Raw genomic sequence first — 16026 nt, 5'->3', positions numbered from 1 at the left:
TGGAACGGGAAGTATTGTGTCTGCAAAAGTACCGACAGAGCCTTTACACATGCTGACGTTTTGCAACAAGGCTGCATCGACACAGCCTTGTCGCTAAAAGCTGCATGGCGTAGACGAGCCACCAGCCCTTTCTTACCTGAATCACCCTGCCTCTGTGTGTAAACACACTGCTGACTCCTGCCCCAGGGGCACAAGCTGGGAGCAGCACTTCGCCTCTGCAGAGCTCACACTCCACACTCAAACTGTGCTCAGACACTCTGGAGGGGCAGAAGATCCCCCCCCCCCCCCGACATGACAACTACCGCCCCAGGCTTAGCACTGCCTGAGAAGTGCCCCTACATGGTGCTCAATTCACCCGACCCTGTAGAGTCTGAGGCAGGCAGGTGCAAACACAACATACAATGGAAACCGCACAAATCCTCCCCTAAGCAGTGTTCAGACCCCAAAAAGGGAGCAGTGTCAGACACTCCATGGTATCTGCTAGGGACTGTGCTAGTGATTTACATGGAAGGGGCCCAGATACTGCGGTGACAGACAGCAGGAGAAAACCCAGGACAGGGAAATGAGGAGAAATTGAACATGGCAGGAAAGGGAGTTGTGAGCAATTTGGAAGTTCAGGCCAAACTTTAGCTACTTAAATGTGGATCACGGAGGCTGAAATTAGACACCTGGGGTTGAAAATGGGCTAATGCCAGTACGGCCAAAGCACAAAACTGAACAGCAACAACGTCCTACCAACACCTTCGGTTTTAGTACAAGGTAAAACCTTTATTACAACTTTTCATTCATAGGTATACAACATCTGAAAGACAGATATGGGGGAAAAAAGTAATATTGTTATAAAATGTCACATTTATTGCTACATTACTGTTATATACAGGACAGTTCTCAAAATCTACTTTAAAAAAGTTAGGATTATTTAAAAATTCCAAATAATCCAGCCAGCTGTTTTGACACTTGTATAAAATTATTTTAAAAAAATGAAAACAATTCATATCTTGAGGCACTCGGAAACACAATTTTATCCCCCAATTGTGATTCGTTCAAAAGAACAATGCATTTTCCCACCCCCAAATACTTTATTTTTTTGCTGGGTTAGGCGCATATATATATATATATATATATACTATATATATAGTTCAAAACTATAATGTGTATCTGATTTAAGAACAAGGATTTTCAGCCACTTAAGTACATCTGGATTTACAGGTAGGCAGCATAAACATCAAAAGCCAGGACCATTTTTTTTTTTAAAAAGGCCAAAAGAAACCATCTAAGGGGTTAAAAATAAACTGCTTCCACAGGCTTTTCCCCTACAATTGCTCTTCCCTGCCCCCAAGTACTAAAAATATATAAAGGGGAATCAAGTAGCACTTCATTTTCTAAACTAGTTTGAGTCTTCTCTAGAAAATGGGTCAGTTTCCCATAGGCAATGAACTAAATGCAGGTTGATGGAAGTACTGTCCTTAGTCAACGTTGCCAGGTGTTGCTTTCTCTGCTCCCTGCCCCCAAACAAGAGAATTGCTTAGATGCAGACAGGGTAAATTATTTCCCACATTTGTGTTTCTTCTCCCTCTTCCCCAAAGACACAAGACTTGCTTGAGCTGGTGGGCTCCCAAAGGGACTTTTAAAAGATTTGGCACTAAATGGAGGGAGATTCTTGGCTCTCCCTCTCTCAGCTCATCTTCGCGCCATTCAAAGCTCCCCAGGGAGTGTTCCTCCTGACACGCAGGGCCCACGGGCAGCTCAGTGGGTGCAATGGGACAGAATGGGGATGGATGCTGCATCATGCCAACAGACACTCAAGCATGATGCCCCCTTCAAGCTAGTGCCTTCTCCTCCAGGCAACCGCTCAGCAAGACTAGAAACCACCTTCCCGCTACCCAAGGCGGGCGGCTCTCCGACCACAGCTGCCATGCGGCTGATTCGAAGACCACAGGTGGAAGGAGTATTTTCTGCAACCAGGACAACAGATGCTTGGCTGAAACAGAATCAGCGTCAGGAGGTGAGAAACAGGAGGTGGTTGAAAGCACAGGAAGAGAGACACTGAGACACCCCCAGGAGGGGATGATGCCCAACTCGCATGGGATAGTCTAGAAAGGCTGAAGGCAACTAGGGCCCCAACAAAAAGTGCCTCGCCCACCTCGCTTGCTCCAAATTAGTCCATTTCACCACATCTGGCTCACGCATTTTCCACATACCACCATGTGGGCAAGGGAAACCCGTCTGGAGACCAAGCCTCTGCCAGGAGAAAAGATCATGTCACCCCACCCGAGGGCCTATACACTCCAAAGGAGGCCATCAGCTCAGGAAGGGGGCAGCCCAGGCAACAGGCAAAGCAGGGTTGAAGTGGCTGCTCTTGCCAGCTGTTTAGGCACCACAGTGGTCTCTGTCCCAGGGGCTTTGCTCCACTGTGCTAGACAGTAGAGTGGCCCTGACTTAGCCTATCCCTTGAGCTAACTGCCTGGACTGGGCACAGAAGAGCTCCTGCACCTTGGATGGGGATGCAGGAACCCTAACGATGAGCATCCTCAGCCAGGCTGCTGCCCCCATGGCATCTGACCAGCAGCTGGAAGACACAACCAGGTGTGGTGTGGACAGAAGCATCCTTGTCCCAGACAAAAGCAGCCCCTGGCACCTCCTCCAATTCAGCTTTTGCTGCTGGGCTTTAGTGCAGAAAAAGCCACCAACACACTCCCGCCCGGGCTGACGTCATGCTCCTGCAAAACCACTTCTCTCCACTCACTCTGCCAACTCAGCCCTAGCTCTGGGTCACTGCTCTCCCTTGAGAGCAAACACTGGTGGCACGGTGCAGATTTGGTTTTGGAACGGAATGACTGTGCGATGCATCAGAATCACAGAAACCTTGGCCTGGAAGGGCTCTCAAGAGGTCACTCCTCCTCCCCACGCACTGAGGCGGGGCCAAGTCTACCTAAAAGCCGAATCCCAAGTGCACCAGCGGGCTGGGACCTACGGGCCACTCAGTAAACGTTTGCACACATTCTCTGCACGCTTGACTGCAGGCGGGCAGGCTGGGTCAATGAAAGAGGGTTGCATATGACAGTGGGGCACAGGCCTTCTGCAAGGACACTGCTTGGGGTGAGGACAATCAGGGTTGGATAATGATTAGGGTTTAGTCACGAGCTCTCAGGGTCCTGCTGCACATTCAAGCCATGGTTCAGCTCACTATTGGTGCACCTCACCTGGATTTCTGGCACATTAGTGCTCTGCTCCACCTGCCATTTCTCTGTCCCCTCAGGAACTCAGAAAGGTGCTAAGCACCCATTGAAGGGGCTTGGAACCTCCCCCCAGGATCAGGAGCTAGATGGGGTTCCGATCCCACTGCCGTTGAAAGTCAATGGTGCAGCACGGGAGAGATGCAGGCTCCTGGGCTTTACTAGTATTCAAAATCGCTGCAACTGGCTATGAGCTGCACACTGGTACATTGTGGGTTAGCGTCTGCCACCTGCAGCTGGGATCCAACTGTGAGCGGGCGGCTGCGCTCTGTACAATCAGCCTGAACCCCACACTTTTTGTTCTTTTTCTCTCTGCGCAGGGTTTTGAACAGCCAGCGGCACTGGGGCGCCAGAGTCACTTTGGTGGTTCTGCTGTGGAAACGCGTGGAAAGCACAGCTAACTCCTAACGGGGAGGGAGCCCCAAGAGCCACATGCAGTGACCATGCTAATGTCTTTCTGGGGAGAACAAGATTCTCTCCTTTCTGTTCTAAAACCAAACGCTGAGCTGCTAAGGATGCTGGGTTCCTGAGCCAAGGCTGGCGTTTGACTCCTGTGAGCAGCACAGCCTGACTGCAGGGTTCCCATTCCACCACAGCGTTACCCGGGGATTGGCACACGGAGCGCAAAGCCTCTCGGGAAGCAGCTGGCGGCTGACGTGTAGAACAGCCTGTGTGGCAGCTCTGTCCCATTCTGGTGGCTGAGGCACACACAGAAGCAGATGAGCCTGCTATAGCTTTGGAGGGCAGAGTCGGGGCTTGTAGCTCAGGCAGCAGAGGCTTGCACTTCACGCACCGAAGGGTCCAGGTTCAACTCCCGCTGCTGACAACCCACTCAGGGCACCATGGTGAAGTGAAGTGATGCAGAGAGTGGATGAGGGCACAAGCCCCTGCCTCTGTGCCCTCACCCTCTGGAAGGGCCGAATGAAGCGACTGCTAAGCTTGAAAAGCAACATGAGCTGAGCCGGGATTAAAACTGGGCAGTTACGTGGATACTGTTGCCTCACAAGGGCAACTCAGGCAGGAACTGGGGAGAAATTTTGCTCTCTGAGACTTACTGGCAGGGACTGTGGGGTTATGAGGACAAGGAGCAAGAGTCCACGTCTCAGCATTCGTGACCCACCGTCCCCACACTCCATTCGTGCCTGGCCATCCATGCACCCCCCAGGTGTGGGCGTGTGTGTGCGCGAGACCACAGTGAAGGTGGATGCTTGAGCACCGAGATACTCATTAGGATCCCCGGCCAAAGGGGAGGGGGGCAGTGAGGTGCTGTTGCAAGGTGTGCAGGCAGGTGGTTTTGGCTGTGCTCCAGCCCCCCCTTCTAAAGCTCATCGTCTTCAACAGGAGCAAACCAGATAAAATGCCTCTGAACCCCTTCTTTCAACTCCAACGAGCCAACAGCTCCACACCCCCAAGCTGGCCTCAGCGTTACACCAAATAAACACGAAGAGACAAACGTTTGCTCTAGTGGCGGCTTCTTTCAGCCAACGCCACAAGAAGAAAAGATGCCTTTGTGGTGTCCAAGGCATGTCTAATGCACCACACCCATAGCACTGGCAAGACACACCTTCAGGACCTTGTCATATGGGCCCAGTGACCTGCTCTTCAGTAAACTAGGTCAGAGCTCATCTATAGCAGGTAAAAACCCAGGGAATCTATGTCAATCTAATAAACTAAATCCAAGATTGAAAAACCTTCAGAGGACTGAAGACACAAAACCAGCATGTCCTCAAATTTAGGCCAAATGATCCAAGGTCAACTTCCAGTTGCAAGACCAGGAAGCCAGTGTCTCCATGCACTGCCCTCTTGCTCTGAGAAGCTTTAACTCATTTCGGTACTTTCCCTCTCAACGGGCTAATGCCAAAGTGAGCACTGACCTCAGACCATGCCAACTTTGTTCAATTCTTTCCCTCCATATCCCTACTGCTGGAAGTAACTCAACATCATCTATGCTAAAGACACCCCCCCCCCCCGCCCAAGTCAACAGGTGTTTTATACTGGACAATAATGGAGTGGAGAATTTGGGGCAGCTCTGTGCCCATAATGCAGAGAAAAAGAGGCATAGGACTGACAGAGGAGAGAACTTGGGGGGAAAAATGGTATTAGTCACCTCTCCCACTGCAAAAAACAGCTGCTACTTTGTCAAATTTCAAGAGCTGGTCACATTTCTTGCTGCAGGGCTAATGGAAGCACCAGAAACAGGTGATGCGGGGAAGAGACTTTAAAAAAGAAAAAAAGTTGGATCTGCCTTTTTACTATGCCAAATGGACAATTTTTTCCACGGAGGGGAGAAGGGGGGGCAGAGGGAGGAAGAGGGGTGGTTAGTGAGAGAAATGGATCCAAGGTGAGCGACTGTCAGCAAGCTCACAGAGCTGGATCTGAGTAGAGTGCCCAGGAATAACTGATCAGCCGTGAGATCAAGGCTAGCTGAACGCAGACATTGCTGTTTTCTCTTGCTGGCCACAGCTCTCTAGAAGTACCAGGCATTCAGCTCCTGGAATTCTCCTGGTAAAGGGACATCACTAAAAAGCCAGATCACATCACCAGGATTAGGAGAGTACTTTGCCAGCGCTGTGTTCACATTTCCTCATGCTGGGTGCTCTGAGGCTCTGGAAAGGTTTTTGGGGCTCTGCAGCTGGGTCTCCCTGGGATGCCATGTGGCTTAAAGCTCATTCTTAGGAAACAAGCTTCCTTTGACTACGTTACAAACCCCAGCTCTGATGATTAAAGGGGAATGTGCCAGAAACTGAATTAACTTTTCCCCTGACATGCTTGGTGTTGGCTCGATTGCACCACTCTCTGCCTGGCCCATGGAAATATCAGCTAGTCCATCTGCAGCGCTCTGCACACTCCCAGCAGAAATGGTCAGGCAGGAAACTCTGCAGAGGAGCATCAAAAATCTTTCCATAGCCATTAAAAAAGTATATGTACATCTAGGGGGAACATTCCAGTGGGCCTTAAATCTTGTAGGAATTTTATTTACAAAACCTAAATTTGGGGGTTACGTTTTGCTAGAGTGCATCCCCTCGAGAACCAGCTGACTTCTGATGACAATCCACATTTCCCTGAAATTTCCCCTCCTTTGCACAACTGCAGAGACTAGAGTGGGCAGGTGAAAACACCAGGCATATAGCAAGCATGATGTGCATGTAGTGGCTATCTGCTCTCACTCTGCAAACTCCCTGCTATCCACAGGCATCCAATACTGCTAGATGGATGTTGATTTCTGCTAGCAGGATAGCTTCTAGGCAGAACAGGGGGCTCCCAAACTGCTCTCACTGAGATGGGGCTACGGCCGAGGAGGAGCCAACCTAAGATCCTTTATAAAAAACAGAAAGTAGTGAGCAACTTTTATTTTAGAGCATACATGCTGTGCAAAGACCAGCTGCCAGATCTCCATCCAGTGTTACATTCTCCAAAGCCCAGACTGGGGTTTTAACCCCTTCTAAATACAGAGGTTAAAATTTGCAAAGTAGTCTAGGGGACTCAGTCACTCCCCATTCATTAACAGGAATGGAAGAAGTGTCGAAGCCTCCTTTAACAATTGGCAAATACAAGCCGTACTGAACAAGTCACAGGGAGCTGGGGGGGAGCTCGTCAGAGGTCTTCCCACTTTGGCTGGATACACAGAGTATTCCATAGAATGGGGAAGAGGAGAAGGGCGTCAAAACTTTGACCAAAATGTAAATTTTCACAGAAATTTCTCATTTTGTTTTAAATTTTCTAGGTTTTTTAAAATCTGAAAACACCATTTTTTTTTTCATTTAAATCAAAAACCAAACATTTTTCAAATTTTGGGTTTCTAGCTAAGGGGAGAATTTTTTTTTTTTAATTTCCTGGAAAAATAATAAGCATTTTCAACCCTCTCTCATCTCAAAAGACAGATTCTCCCCAAAGAAAAATCTCAATTACAGTGAGGAGGGAAAGTTCCCTGTCAAGAATAGAAGCCCAGTCTGGCCAAAAGGACGCGTCAGCTATTTCTGTTCTCTATTGCAGCAAGAGTCCTCCAGTTAGAGTAACAAGGCAAATCACAGTTGTGCAGGTGATCTCGACAGGGTCAGACCACGGCAGGTCGGGTCTCTGCTCTCGTTAGCTTTAGACAGCAGAGGGCCGTGGCAGCCCTGTCTGTTTTCTAACCTAGGTTTAAAGAGCAGCCGCCTTAACCCTTGCTGAGCAGCAATGGCCAGTGTTCCAGATGTGGCTTGGGAGAGGGCTCCTGCACCACTCCGGCCTTCTGGGGAGGATGACTACGGCTGCAGTAAGGGAGGGTGGAGGTTGGCAGTGGGGATGGGGCTATGGCCAAGGTGCAGCTGAACTACCTTTATAAAACTCTGGCTGTGATCTGAGGACAAGGCCCAATTCCCTCAGCAACACTGGAAGGATTCAGTGAGTGGCAGATTTGGAGACGGGCAGCATGGAAATACTTTATGGGCAGCGTAGCCTCGTGTGAGCGATACAAAGAGCAGAGTCAAACACTGCAGACTGACCTACTGTCTCCCCCACCCCCAGAACACCTGACAATGGGGGCTTAGCCAAGATTCACCATTTGCCCTTCGAATTTCTCTCTCCTCGTTGGTGCAGGCAGAAGGCCACAGGGGAAGGAGCAGTATCTTAACGCTGGTAGTTATGCAGGCTGAAACAGGCTTTCCCTACCAGGTGTGCTCAGTTTTAACCCTATCCACACAAGCAAGCAGCAGCCGAATTCCAACACTGCAGGGGCCACACAAACACAGTTCCTGTAACCTGGGGGGTGCCTAGAGCCTGCACAGAATGGGGTTGCAGCCCTATGGGCACATCTGAGAGTTGCCATCGAGCAGCGCCGTCCTCTGCAGAAAGTCCCTGGAGCGTTGTGTTTGTGGGGATCAGATGTTCTGGATGCCCAACGCAAGGGGATGGGCAGGAAGAAATCATCCTGCCCTGTTGCCAAATTTGTGATTGACTCCAGAATTAAATCCTGGGCAGCACCACAGAATGAGACTGTCCTGGAGACCAAGCGTCTGACTTTCAGAGGTGCTGAAGCACTCCCAAGACCACTGGGGAGAGGGGTGAGGCAGTGATATCTGCTGAAGCACAAGGCCAGGGCAGGTGTCAGAGCAGAGGAAAGTCAGAAGCTTACGCCAAAGCCCACAGTGAGGAGATGTGCCAAGATATCCAATCCCACCCACCAACCCTCCTCCTTCCTCCAGAGGGGACACCCTAGACCGACTATAGGGTAGCAAAAATGGTTTACCCCAAGCACCAGGTCCACAGAATTAGAGAAGTGAGAAGAACGAGGAAGGAGAAAGAGGAAGGACCCGCTGAAACAGCCCTGCACCTGCTCTGCTAGCCCCTGTCCTCGCAGGAAGCTGAACGATAAACCATGTAGCGATCCAACAAGCCAAGCCACCCTGCTACCTCAAACTCAGGAGACAGATGCCTCATCCGCCCAGCCAAGGAGATAAGAGATTCACACCCAGCAACATGTGGCTCTATGGCGCTGAATTGGGGCAGGGGGCCAGACTGCATTAATAAGCAGGTTTAACACCTCCTTCCCTGCTGCAGGCATTAGCCCAGGCAGAGCCCACAGGAGCGGAGCCAGCCCAGGCTGTAGGCAGAGCTGGGCAGGGTTGGTCATCAAACATTTCAGACCTGCTTTTTGTGTGTGTGTTTGTTTGGGGGAAGGTGTGGGGGGGACATGGTGACAATTTACCACATTTTATTGGAGGTGGGTGGGTGGAAGGGGAGTGTCACAAATTTGAAGCATTTGGAGCTGCTCTCATTCCAGCCCAGCTCAGCCCCATCACCTCTGGTTCAGCTCTGCTCCGTGGAACCAGGGTCTGCCAATATGGCCCACGCTCAGCACGTCACTTCATTCGTCCTCCCAGAGTGCAATGGGGCATCTCGCCCACCAAGGGCTCTAGCATATGCACCGAGGGGTCCGGGTCCTGGCACAGCAGAGCAAACAGCCAAGTGACCCTAGAAAGCCAGTATGTCCTCGAAGGGAAAGTCAAGCTGCTGCAGTCCCTTTCAAGGGGTGGGGGACTGTTTCTTTGCTGCCCAGCACCGCAGGATGCCACGAAGGTCTTGCTAGGAGGGGGAAAACCTGTGCGATTTCCTCTCTGGGAACAGTGTGGAAAAGGAGCAGCATCCCTTTGCCTCCAAAGGCTAAATCCACATGCACAGGAGGTGGTTCTGTCCAGCCGGGGCCTGTGGGGAAGCTGTGGATAGAAGAGCTGACTGCCGAGAAAGTCGCTTCTGAGGGTGCTTTGGAAATAAGCCAGCAGCTAGTTTTGACACAGGTTAAACAGGGAAGGTGGTGGGGAACTAACCCTGCTGCAGCTGCCTGTGGCTCTTTCAAAGTTGTCAGTTCCAAATACAAAGTGACAGGAGCTGCCTCCCCGCAGAGACGCTCTGTCTAGATGGGCTGGAGAATCCCCGCTTCTTACCGCCAGGTGCTGCTGTGAGGGAGTCTCTCACGCACATGCTCCAGCTCCCCATTCTCTACCCAGAACCAAGGCTGAGGTTTATTGGCTGGCCATGGCCAATGCCATGCCAGGCTGCTCCACAGCCTCCAGCTTAGCTGCCTTTTAATTTGCACCACACTCAGTTCTTTGTTCTCTTTGCCTTGTTTCCTTGGTGTCTTTGTTCTGCCTGTTCTCGGTCCCGCTCTCCATCTTTGTTCTGTCTCCTCTCTTTGTTCAGCATGTCTCTCCCCGCTCCTCCCATGGAAGTGGCTCTGACGGTGGGTGATTTGCTCAGGTACGTGGGAAAGAGGTGTCCCCCTCTCAGCCCTGGGTTCTCCTGTACATGGTATGTCGCTTCTTCACTTACCAATACCCCAGCTTCTCTTTTTCCCCCTGGCTCCATTCTCTCTCTCTATTGGCAGCTCTTTCTGCCAATCATGGCCACAGGTTCTGCTTTAGCAGCGAAGCTCCAAAGACAGCTGTGCTCTTTGTCTCTTCACTTCTCACTCTGGGCTCCCATGAAGGAGCCCAAGTCTCCAGGGACCCCTGTGAATGAAAAGCAATTTGCACAGGCACCCCCCTCCCCCCCAAGGTGGGTCCTTGTTACCGAGGCTGGGAGAAACCAGAGAACCACTGATGTCAGCTGCCGTATCTTGCTTTGTCGTTTAACCGCCTTTTCCCAAATGAGACGTGGCCAAAGCAGAGATGACGAATTCAGCCTGTGAGTTTTTACACTGGAAGGTACAAGCCAGGCAAGGAACAAATCCTCCCGTGGCTACATTCGCACTTAGTGGCTTTAAGAGCCGAATCTGAGAATTTCTTTTTTTTATATCCAGTCTCTTTTAATACAATTTTAATATTCTGGTTGATCCTAAAGATGCAACATCAACTATAGAAACAGCAGCAGAAAAGCATGGGGTACAAGACTTTTTTTTTTTTTATACAAAAAAATTTTTTTTGTTGCTTACAAAACATATGCAAAAGAAGCTAAAAAAACCAAAAGGCATTGCTATTTTGTTCTACCTAAAAAATCTCATAACTAATGTTCTTTTTTTAAAAAAAAAGAAATATTAAGCTTAGGCACAATTTTGCTGCTGGCTGCTTGAGACCAAGCCAAGAGAACATGACGCTCCCCCTGTTAACTGAGTGATATGTATTGACGGGTCCATACTTTATACTTAAGGCAATTTTTTGTTTTGTTTTTGACCAAGTGTTTGTTTCTTTTTAACGCCCCTTAACGCATGCCAGGCTCCTCTCTCGTGTGTCAGTATTAGCAGTACTAAAGTTTATGGTTCAAGAAGGTTGCAGGTCACACCGAGGGTTTGCTTCCTACCCATCTCTGTATCCGGGGAACAAAAAGATCTACAAATAAAGAAAGAGAAAACAAAAAGGAAAAAGGAAAAAAAGAGGAAAACCCAAGTGAGAATAATATTTTTTATTGGACCAACTTCTCACTGAGCTTGTCTCTCTAATATCCTGGGACCAACACAGCTACAACTGCTCTGCAAATAGCACTTTATAGAACAAGTAAGCACACGAGCTGTCCTGTTCCACTTGCGTTTATCCCCGCGCCCAGCACAGCGATTGAGTGACAGCCACAGGTGGAACTGCTAATTGTAGCTAGGTAACGACAGTGCTTCCTGTCCACACCAGCGCTCTGATGTTGCAGCCAAGAACCACCATTAAGATCTGTCTGTGGCTGGGTGAGCATCTTTCGTGTGATTACAGCCAGGCACATGCTTGCATCCTGTGCTGAAGACCAGGGCCATATGAACTGTAAAGCTGCCTTTACAACATCTGATGCGAGTGTGTGCGGAGGGACGAACAATGTTATTAAGTGGGCCCAGACTCTCAAAGAGAGATGAGATTTTATACATGTACCTCTATCTTTTAAAGGGCTATGGGGCCGAGCCAGAAACAGTTACAGCCTCAGTTAAATCGAATCAAGAGTTTCAGTTTGGTCTTTCCCCTAGGGACTTGCCTCATGCCACCACTCAGGACACAGCTTCTGGGGGGAGCTGGGGAGCACTCGGGGTGATGAGCAGCACTGCTCCAGCTCCTCTTAATAGCTGATAAATGAAAGCAGCACTGGGCCATCAGCTGCTGGGCTCGTGCTGTGGTCTCCAGGGCCTATACTGCCTGCGGCCTCAGCAGGGAGGGGACTAGTGCTACATGACTTTACTGCAGCATCAGTGCTAGCTGATTGCATGAAGCTTGCAGTTTGCACTGCGGGTAGGAAACCACTGTATTTTTAAATCCCCCATCACAGTGAGCAGATTTTAAACGTGGCCTCCACATGCAGGAGGCTACAGGGACTACACATTTCTGTAAGCAGGGGGTGGGGGTGGGGATTATATTTTCAAAGGGAGGGACTGAGTAAATACAGTCTGAAAATACTGTGTCTTGCTCATCACAGGAGCTGTGCTGCTCCTTACGGGGCATGGGCTCTTGGAGCACACATGGCTTTAGCAAGCCTTCAGATTCCTGACTCAGGGAGAGTCCGTTTGTATGGGGATGCTCTTGGTGCACATAAATAGCACTCAGATAGTACATTGTCCCTAGCGTTGTCATGAAGGGGTGGAGATAGAGAATGACCTAGTCAGTAACTGAAGGAATTAAATGTTTCCGTGTGTGTCATTTACAAAAACAAATGAAAGGAGATCTCTAACTTTACTGCAGTATTCTCCTGCAGGAGGTGATGGACAAAGTTGAAGGGCTAGCTCTCAGGGGCCAGAATCATGCATTTTAGTTTGCTCCATTGGTTGCTGTGAATTTCAGTGAGTGATGAAAGCCAAGCTGTTAAAGAATGACATGCGCTGAGCCTGGCATAGACACACATACACAGCCGAGTGCTGGGGCCTGACGGGCAGAGGATGATACCTTCACATGTGTCCAACGGGGTTGTGACCATCTCCTAGACCAGGGTGTGAAGCTGAAAGTGTCATCTGGGGATCTCCTACTACTCCGGACACTTTCTCCTCTTCCCGACGCTTCAAGCAGGCTGCTTTAGGGTTCAGATTGCGCTCTATGCCAAAAAGAGCAAGGGGGAAGGGTGGGGAAAAAACTCAATTCGTGCCACGGCATCAAGGAGCAACAGCACCCGAAAGAAAAAGCCCAGAGTCCCAAGACAGAAGCAGTGGAACGCACAAGGACGTAACCCAGTGCAAGCCCTTCTGTACCCTTTTGCTCCAGGTAACAGCAGCAGTTACCATACTGGACCCCCTACCAGAGCAAAACTACTTTCCCCTGAAGGAATATGGGGCCAATTTAATGCTTATTGATTTAAAGAGAGACTGTCGTTGGTGGGTTGAAGACATTTAAAACTGAGTTTTCCTAAGCCTCCACGTGGACTCCAGACGCCTAATTTCCATATACTGCATGTTCAGATCCCATAGATGAGGCCTTGGAAATCTCAGCCTAAGTTCTTTCCACTGCAGCTCCCCGCTGGAATGGCAAACATTCAACCTTCCAACAAAAGCTTGTTATAAATACAGATCCAGAGAGAGGCACACACAAACGGATGGGAAGAGAAAAGGTCCCAAAATGCACCTGTCACTTGTTACCATACCTCGTACTTGCTGCTCCAAGCCCAGAATGACCTGCACCGCTTGCTGGAGGATGATCAGTTTGGTCTGTGCTTTGTCCGTTTTTAAGTGCATCTGACACATACGTCCCAGCTCTTTAAAGGCCTCGTTAATGTCCCGTACACGCACCCTTTCCCTGGCGTTATTGGCCATTCTCCTCTCCCGGTCCCTCAGATCTTTGTCCTCCAGTGACAGGGCCTCGTCTGTACTGCTGGGTTCACAGCACCACAGGGATTAGTTAGGGAGGGTGTAATCGACGGGGGCTGGTCAGTTGCTGTGCTGCTGGTGCCACTAGTGTCCACTGCACAAATTTCAGTCAATCTCACATTGCAGAAGCCAATTGACAACGGAGGAAGGAACTTCCCCAATTTTTACGGAAACCCTGGCTTTTGGGTTCCTTCTCTCCGAGAGCCAAGCTCAGGTGCTGCCAGCACCGGGTCCACCTCTCTGCACAGGTCCAGTGGGCCAGCTCGGGGGCTGATAGGTGGAAAGGGAGGGCAGGTGGCTGGGAGGAGCAATACTTTACGTTGCCATAGTGCCTGCAGATTAGTGTGCTCACCCTGAGCACCTCATCTGATCAAGTCAGAAAATGGGGAGTTCCTCGCATGGGAAAAATGTTGACTTTTGTGGGGAAATTTTCAGATGAAAACCAGAAGTTTTTGGTTTTCAGCTAAAAACGTTTTGCTTTTCACTTTTCCGAAGAAACCTCATTTTTCAATGGATAGGCACCTCCATGAGAAGTTTAGTCTAGCTGAAAGCTCCATCTTCCATCAAAAGCAGTTCTGATGGAAATTTTTTAACCAGATATCACAGCCCTGATTGGTCGGCCAGTCTGACACCCATCTTACAGGTGGGGAAATAAAGGCACAAAGGAGGAAATTACCTTGCCATGGTCTCACAGCTGGTCAGTGACAGAGGCAGGAACCAAACCCAGATCTTATGGCTCCCAGCCCTGTGCTTTAACCATTGAATCAGGCAGACAGCTTGAAAATTTGAGAATTTAAGTCAGTGTTGCCTGAGTTATTCAGCATCTCCAAAACCGCCAGGAAGGCAGCTTGCTGGGTAGAGGCTATGAATGAGTTAAAGAGGCAGCATCTACCTGGCTGCTGCCTCAACTCCACGAGGGTGGTAGAGCTGGACTTGCAGAAAGCCACCCTAATCCAGCTAGCCTCCATGCTTCACCTAGAACGCTGCAGGCAGGGGTTTGTTTTGAAGAGTGTAAATGAGACTTGAGAGGATCCAGAAAAATGGGCTGTGGGGGCAGACTTACAAAACTGGAGGACCTACCAATCCAAACCCTGAACTAGAAGTAGGCCTAGGAGAGTTGGGCACCCAAATCCCACTGGAATTCAGTGGGATACAGGAGCTGAACTCCCCAGTACCCCAGCCTAGGAACAGTGACTCTCTCAAACTGTTAACATGGCCTAAACTAGGGCTGGAGATAGGAGTGACTGATGACTTTAAAACCGTGGTCAGGAGCTCATGGAGTCCTCGCCCCTTGCAAGCCGAGCGAGGAGGCTGCGTGTGGCATCTCATTGTTTTTGCTACTCTGGCAGTATCATGCTAGAGCAAGAAACCAACAGGTCTTGGCCTGGGGAGTGGCCTGCAACGCAGAGACATGCTGGCAGCACCTGAAGAGTTTGGCTTAATCTGCAGTGCCTTTCCCCTCCACCTCCCCCCTTTGATGCAGGGACGATCTTCTCCCCCAGAGCAAAATTCTCACAGGAAAGAACAACTGCCTGAAGACTGTCCTGGGCTGCGCCTCAAATTGGAGTCTGGCTTCCGCCTTCAGCCTCTGAAGAGCCGGATGGGCTTAGACCACCAGCCACGAGAGGGTAGCAGATGCTATGGGGCCGCGAGGTACCTGCCGCCAGTGCCAACCCTGCTCGAAGAGCAACTGGCAATGCTGGGGAGCAGGAACACAAGCTGGTTTGCTGATTGGAGCTCTGCGTACGGTGGTGCAAGGTGACTGAACAGAAGGGACCTGTGCTTAGTCTCATTCCTGACTATCCTGGCTCATTCAGACCCTCCATCCCCAAGAACCAGGCTTCTGGCATCAGTGTGCCAGGAAATCCACTGCTGGGAGCGTGCCAGGGCCTTGGAGAATCCTTGTCACCTGGAGTCTCAGCCGGCTAAAGACGCCAGCATCTCCCTGACCCCAGGCAGAACCTAGCAAAGGCTCTCACCTTGGCAGAAATCCTAGCTCACTGTCGGACACTGCCCACAGAAACCCTCGCAGTCATACCTATCACCAGTGTTCGGCTCAGTACCTCCCTCCCCGGAAGTGGCTCCTACTCAGGCAAAGCTTTCTGCATTTTGCCATCAACAGAGCTGCACCCGTCTGCCATCTCTTGCTCTCCAGCCACGAGCACTCTGCCAAGTGCTGCTGGATGCCATCAGGTGGGTATGACCAAGCTGCATTCAGTCTCATACGGGGAACGGAGCACTTGGTACCAAGCCCCGTCCATGGAGCCCACTAAGCGGTGGCCAGGCCAATGCACTGCACAGATCTGCATTGCCTGGCCGTTTCACAGCACAGCTCTAGCCACAGCGACACCTAAGCTGCCTCTAAACTACTGCTGCATTCCTTTTCATCGTAATAAAGCAACTCGACTATTGTGAGAGGTCCCCTCAAAAGCGGGGCTCAGAGTCACCTGCCATCGCTCAGAACAGAACAGTCTGGGAAGCGCGTGGCAGGGCATTCAGGGGAAAGGGGATGTGGTCCTGAGGACGAAGGTGCTGGAGGACCAGCGCCCTAGCTCACTA

General features: G+C 50.3%; 1 protein-coding gene across 11 annotated transcripts in view; it reads right to left on the bottom strand.

The window, feature by feature from the left end:
• Nucleotides 1-7070: 7070 nt before the first annotated feature.
• Nucleotides 7071-16026, bottom strand: part of TCF3 (transcription factor 3) — a 128222-nt gene continuing 119266 nt past the window's right edge. For 7 of the 11 annotated variants that reach the window (XM_030540025.1, XM_030540029.1, XM_030540036.1 and 4 more), the window contains 2 exons: nt 12557-12701; nt 7071-11038 (listed from right to left, as the gene is read on the bottom strand). In XM_030540025.1, the coding sequence (XP_030395885.1) occupies nt 12559-12701 (143 nt within the window). In that variant the 3' untranslated portion in view covers nt 7071-11038; nt 12557-12558. Of the gene's footprint in view, nt 11039-12556; nt 12702-13244; nt 13472-16026 lie in introns of all 11 variants that reach the window. The other 4 variants (XM_030540028.1, XM_030540032.1, XM_030540031.1 and 1 more) reach the window with 2 other exon arrangements.

This window comes from Gopherus evgoodei, chromosome 22, assembly GCF_007399415.2.
Source record: "Gopherus evgoodei ecotype Sinaloan lineage chromosome 22, rGopEvg1_v1.p, whole genome shotgun sequence".
Classification (NCBI taxonomy): Eukaryota; Metazoa; Chordata; order Testudines; family Testudinidae; genus Gopherus; species Gopherus evgoodei.
This window is presented reverse-complemented; position numbering and strand designations above follow the sequence as displayed.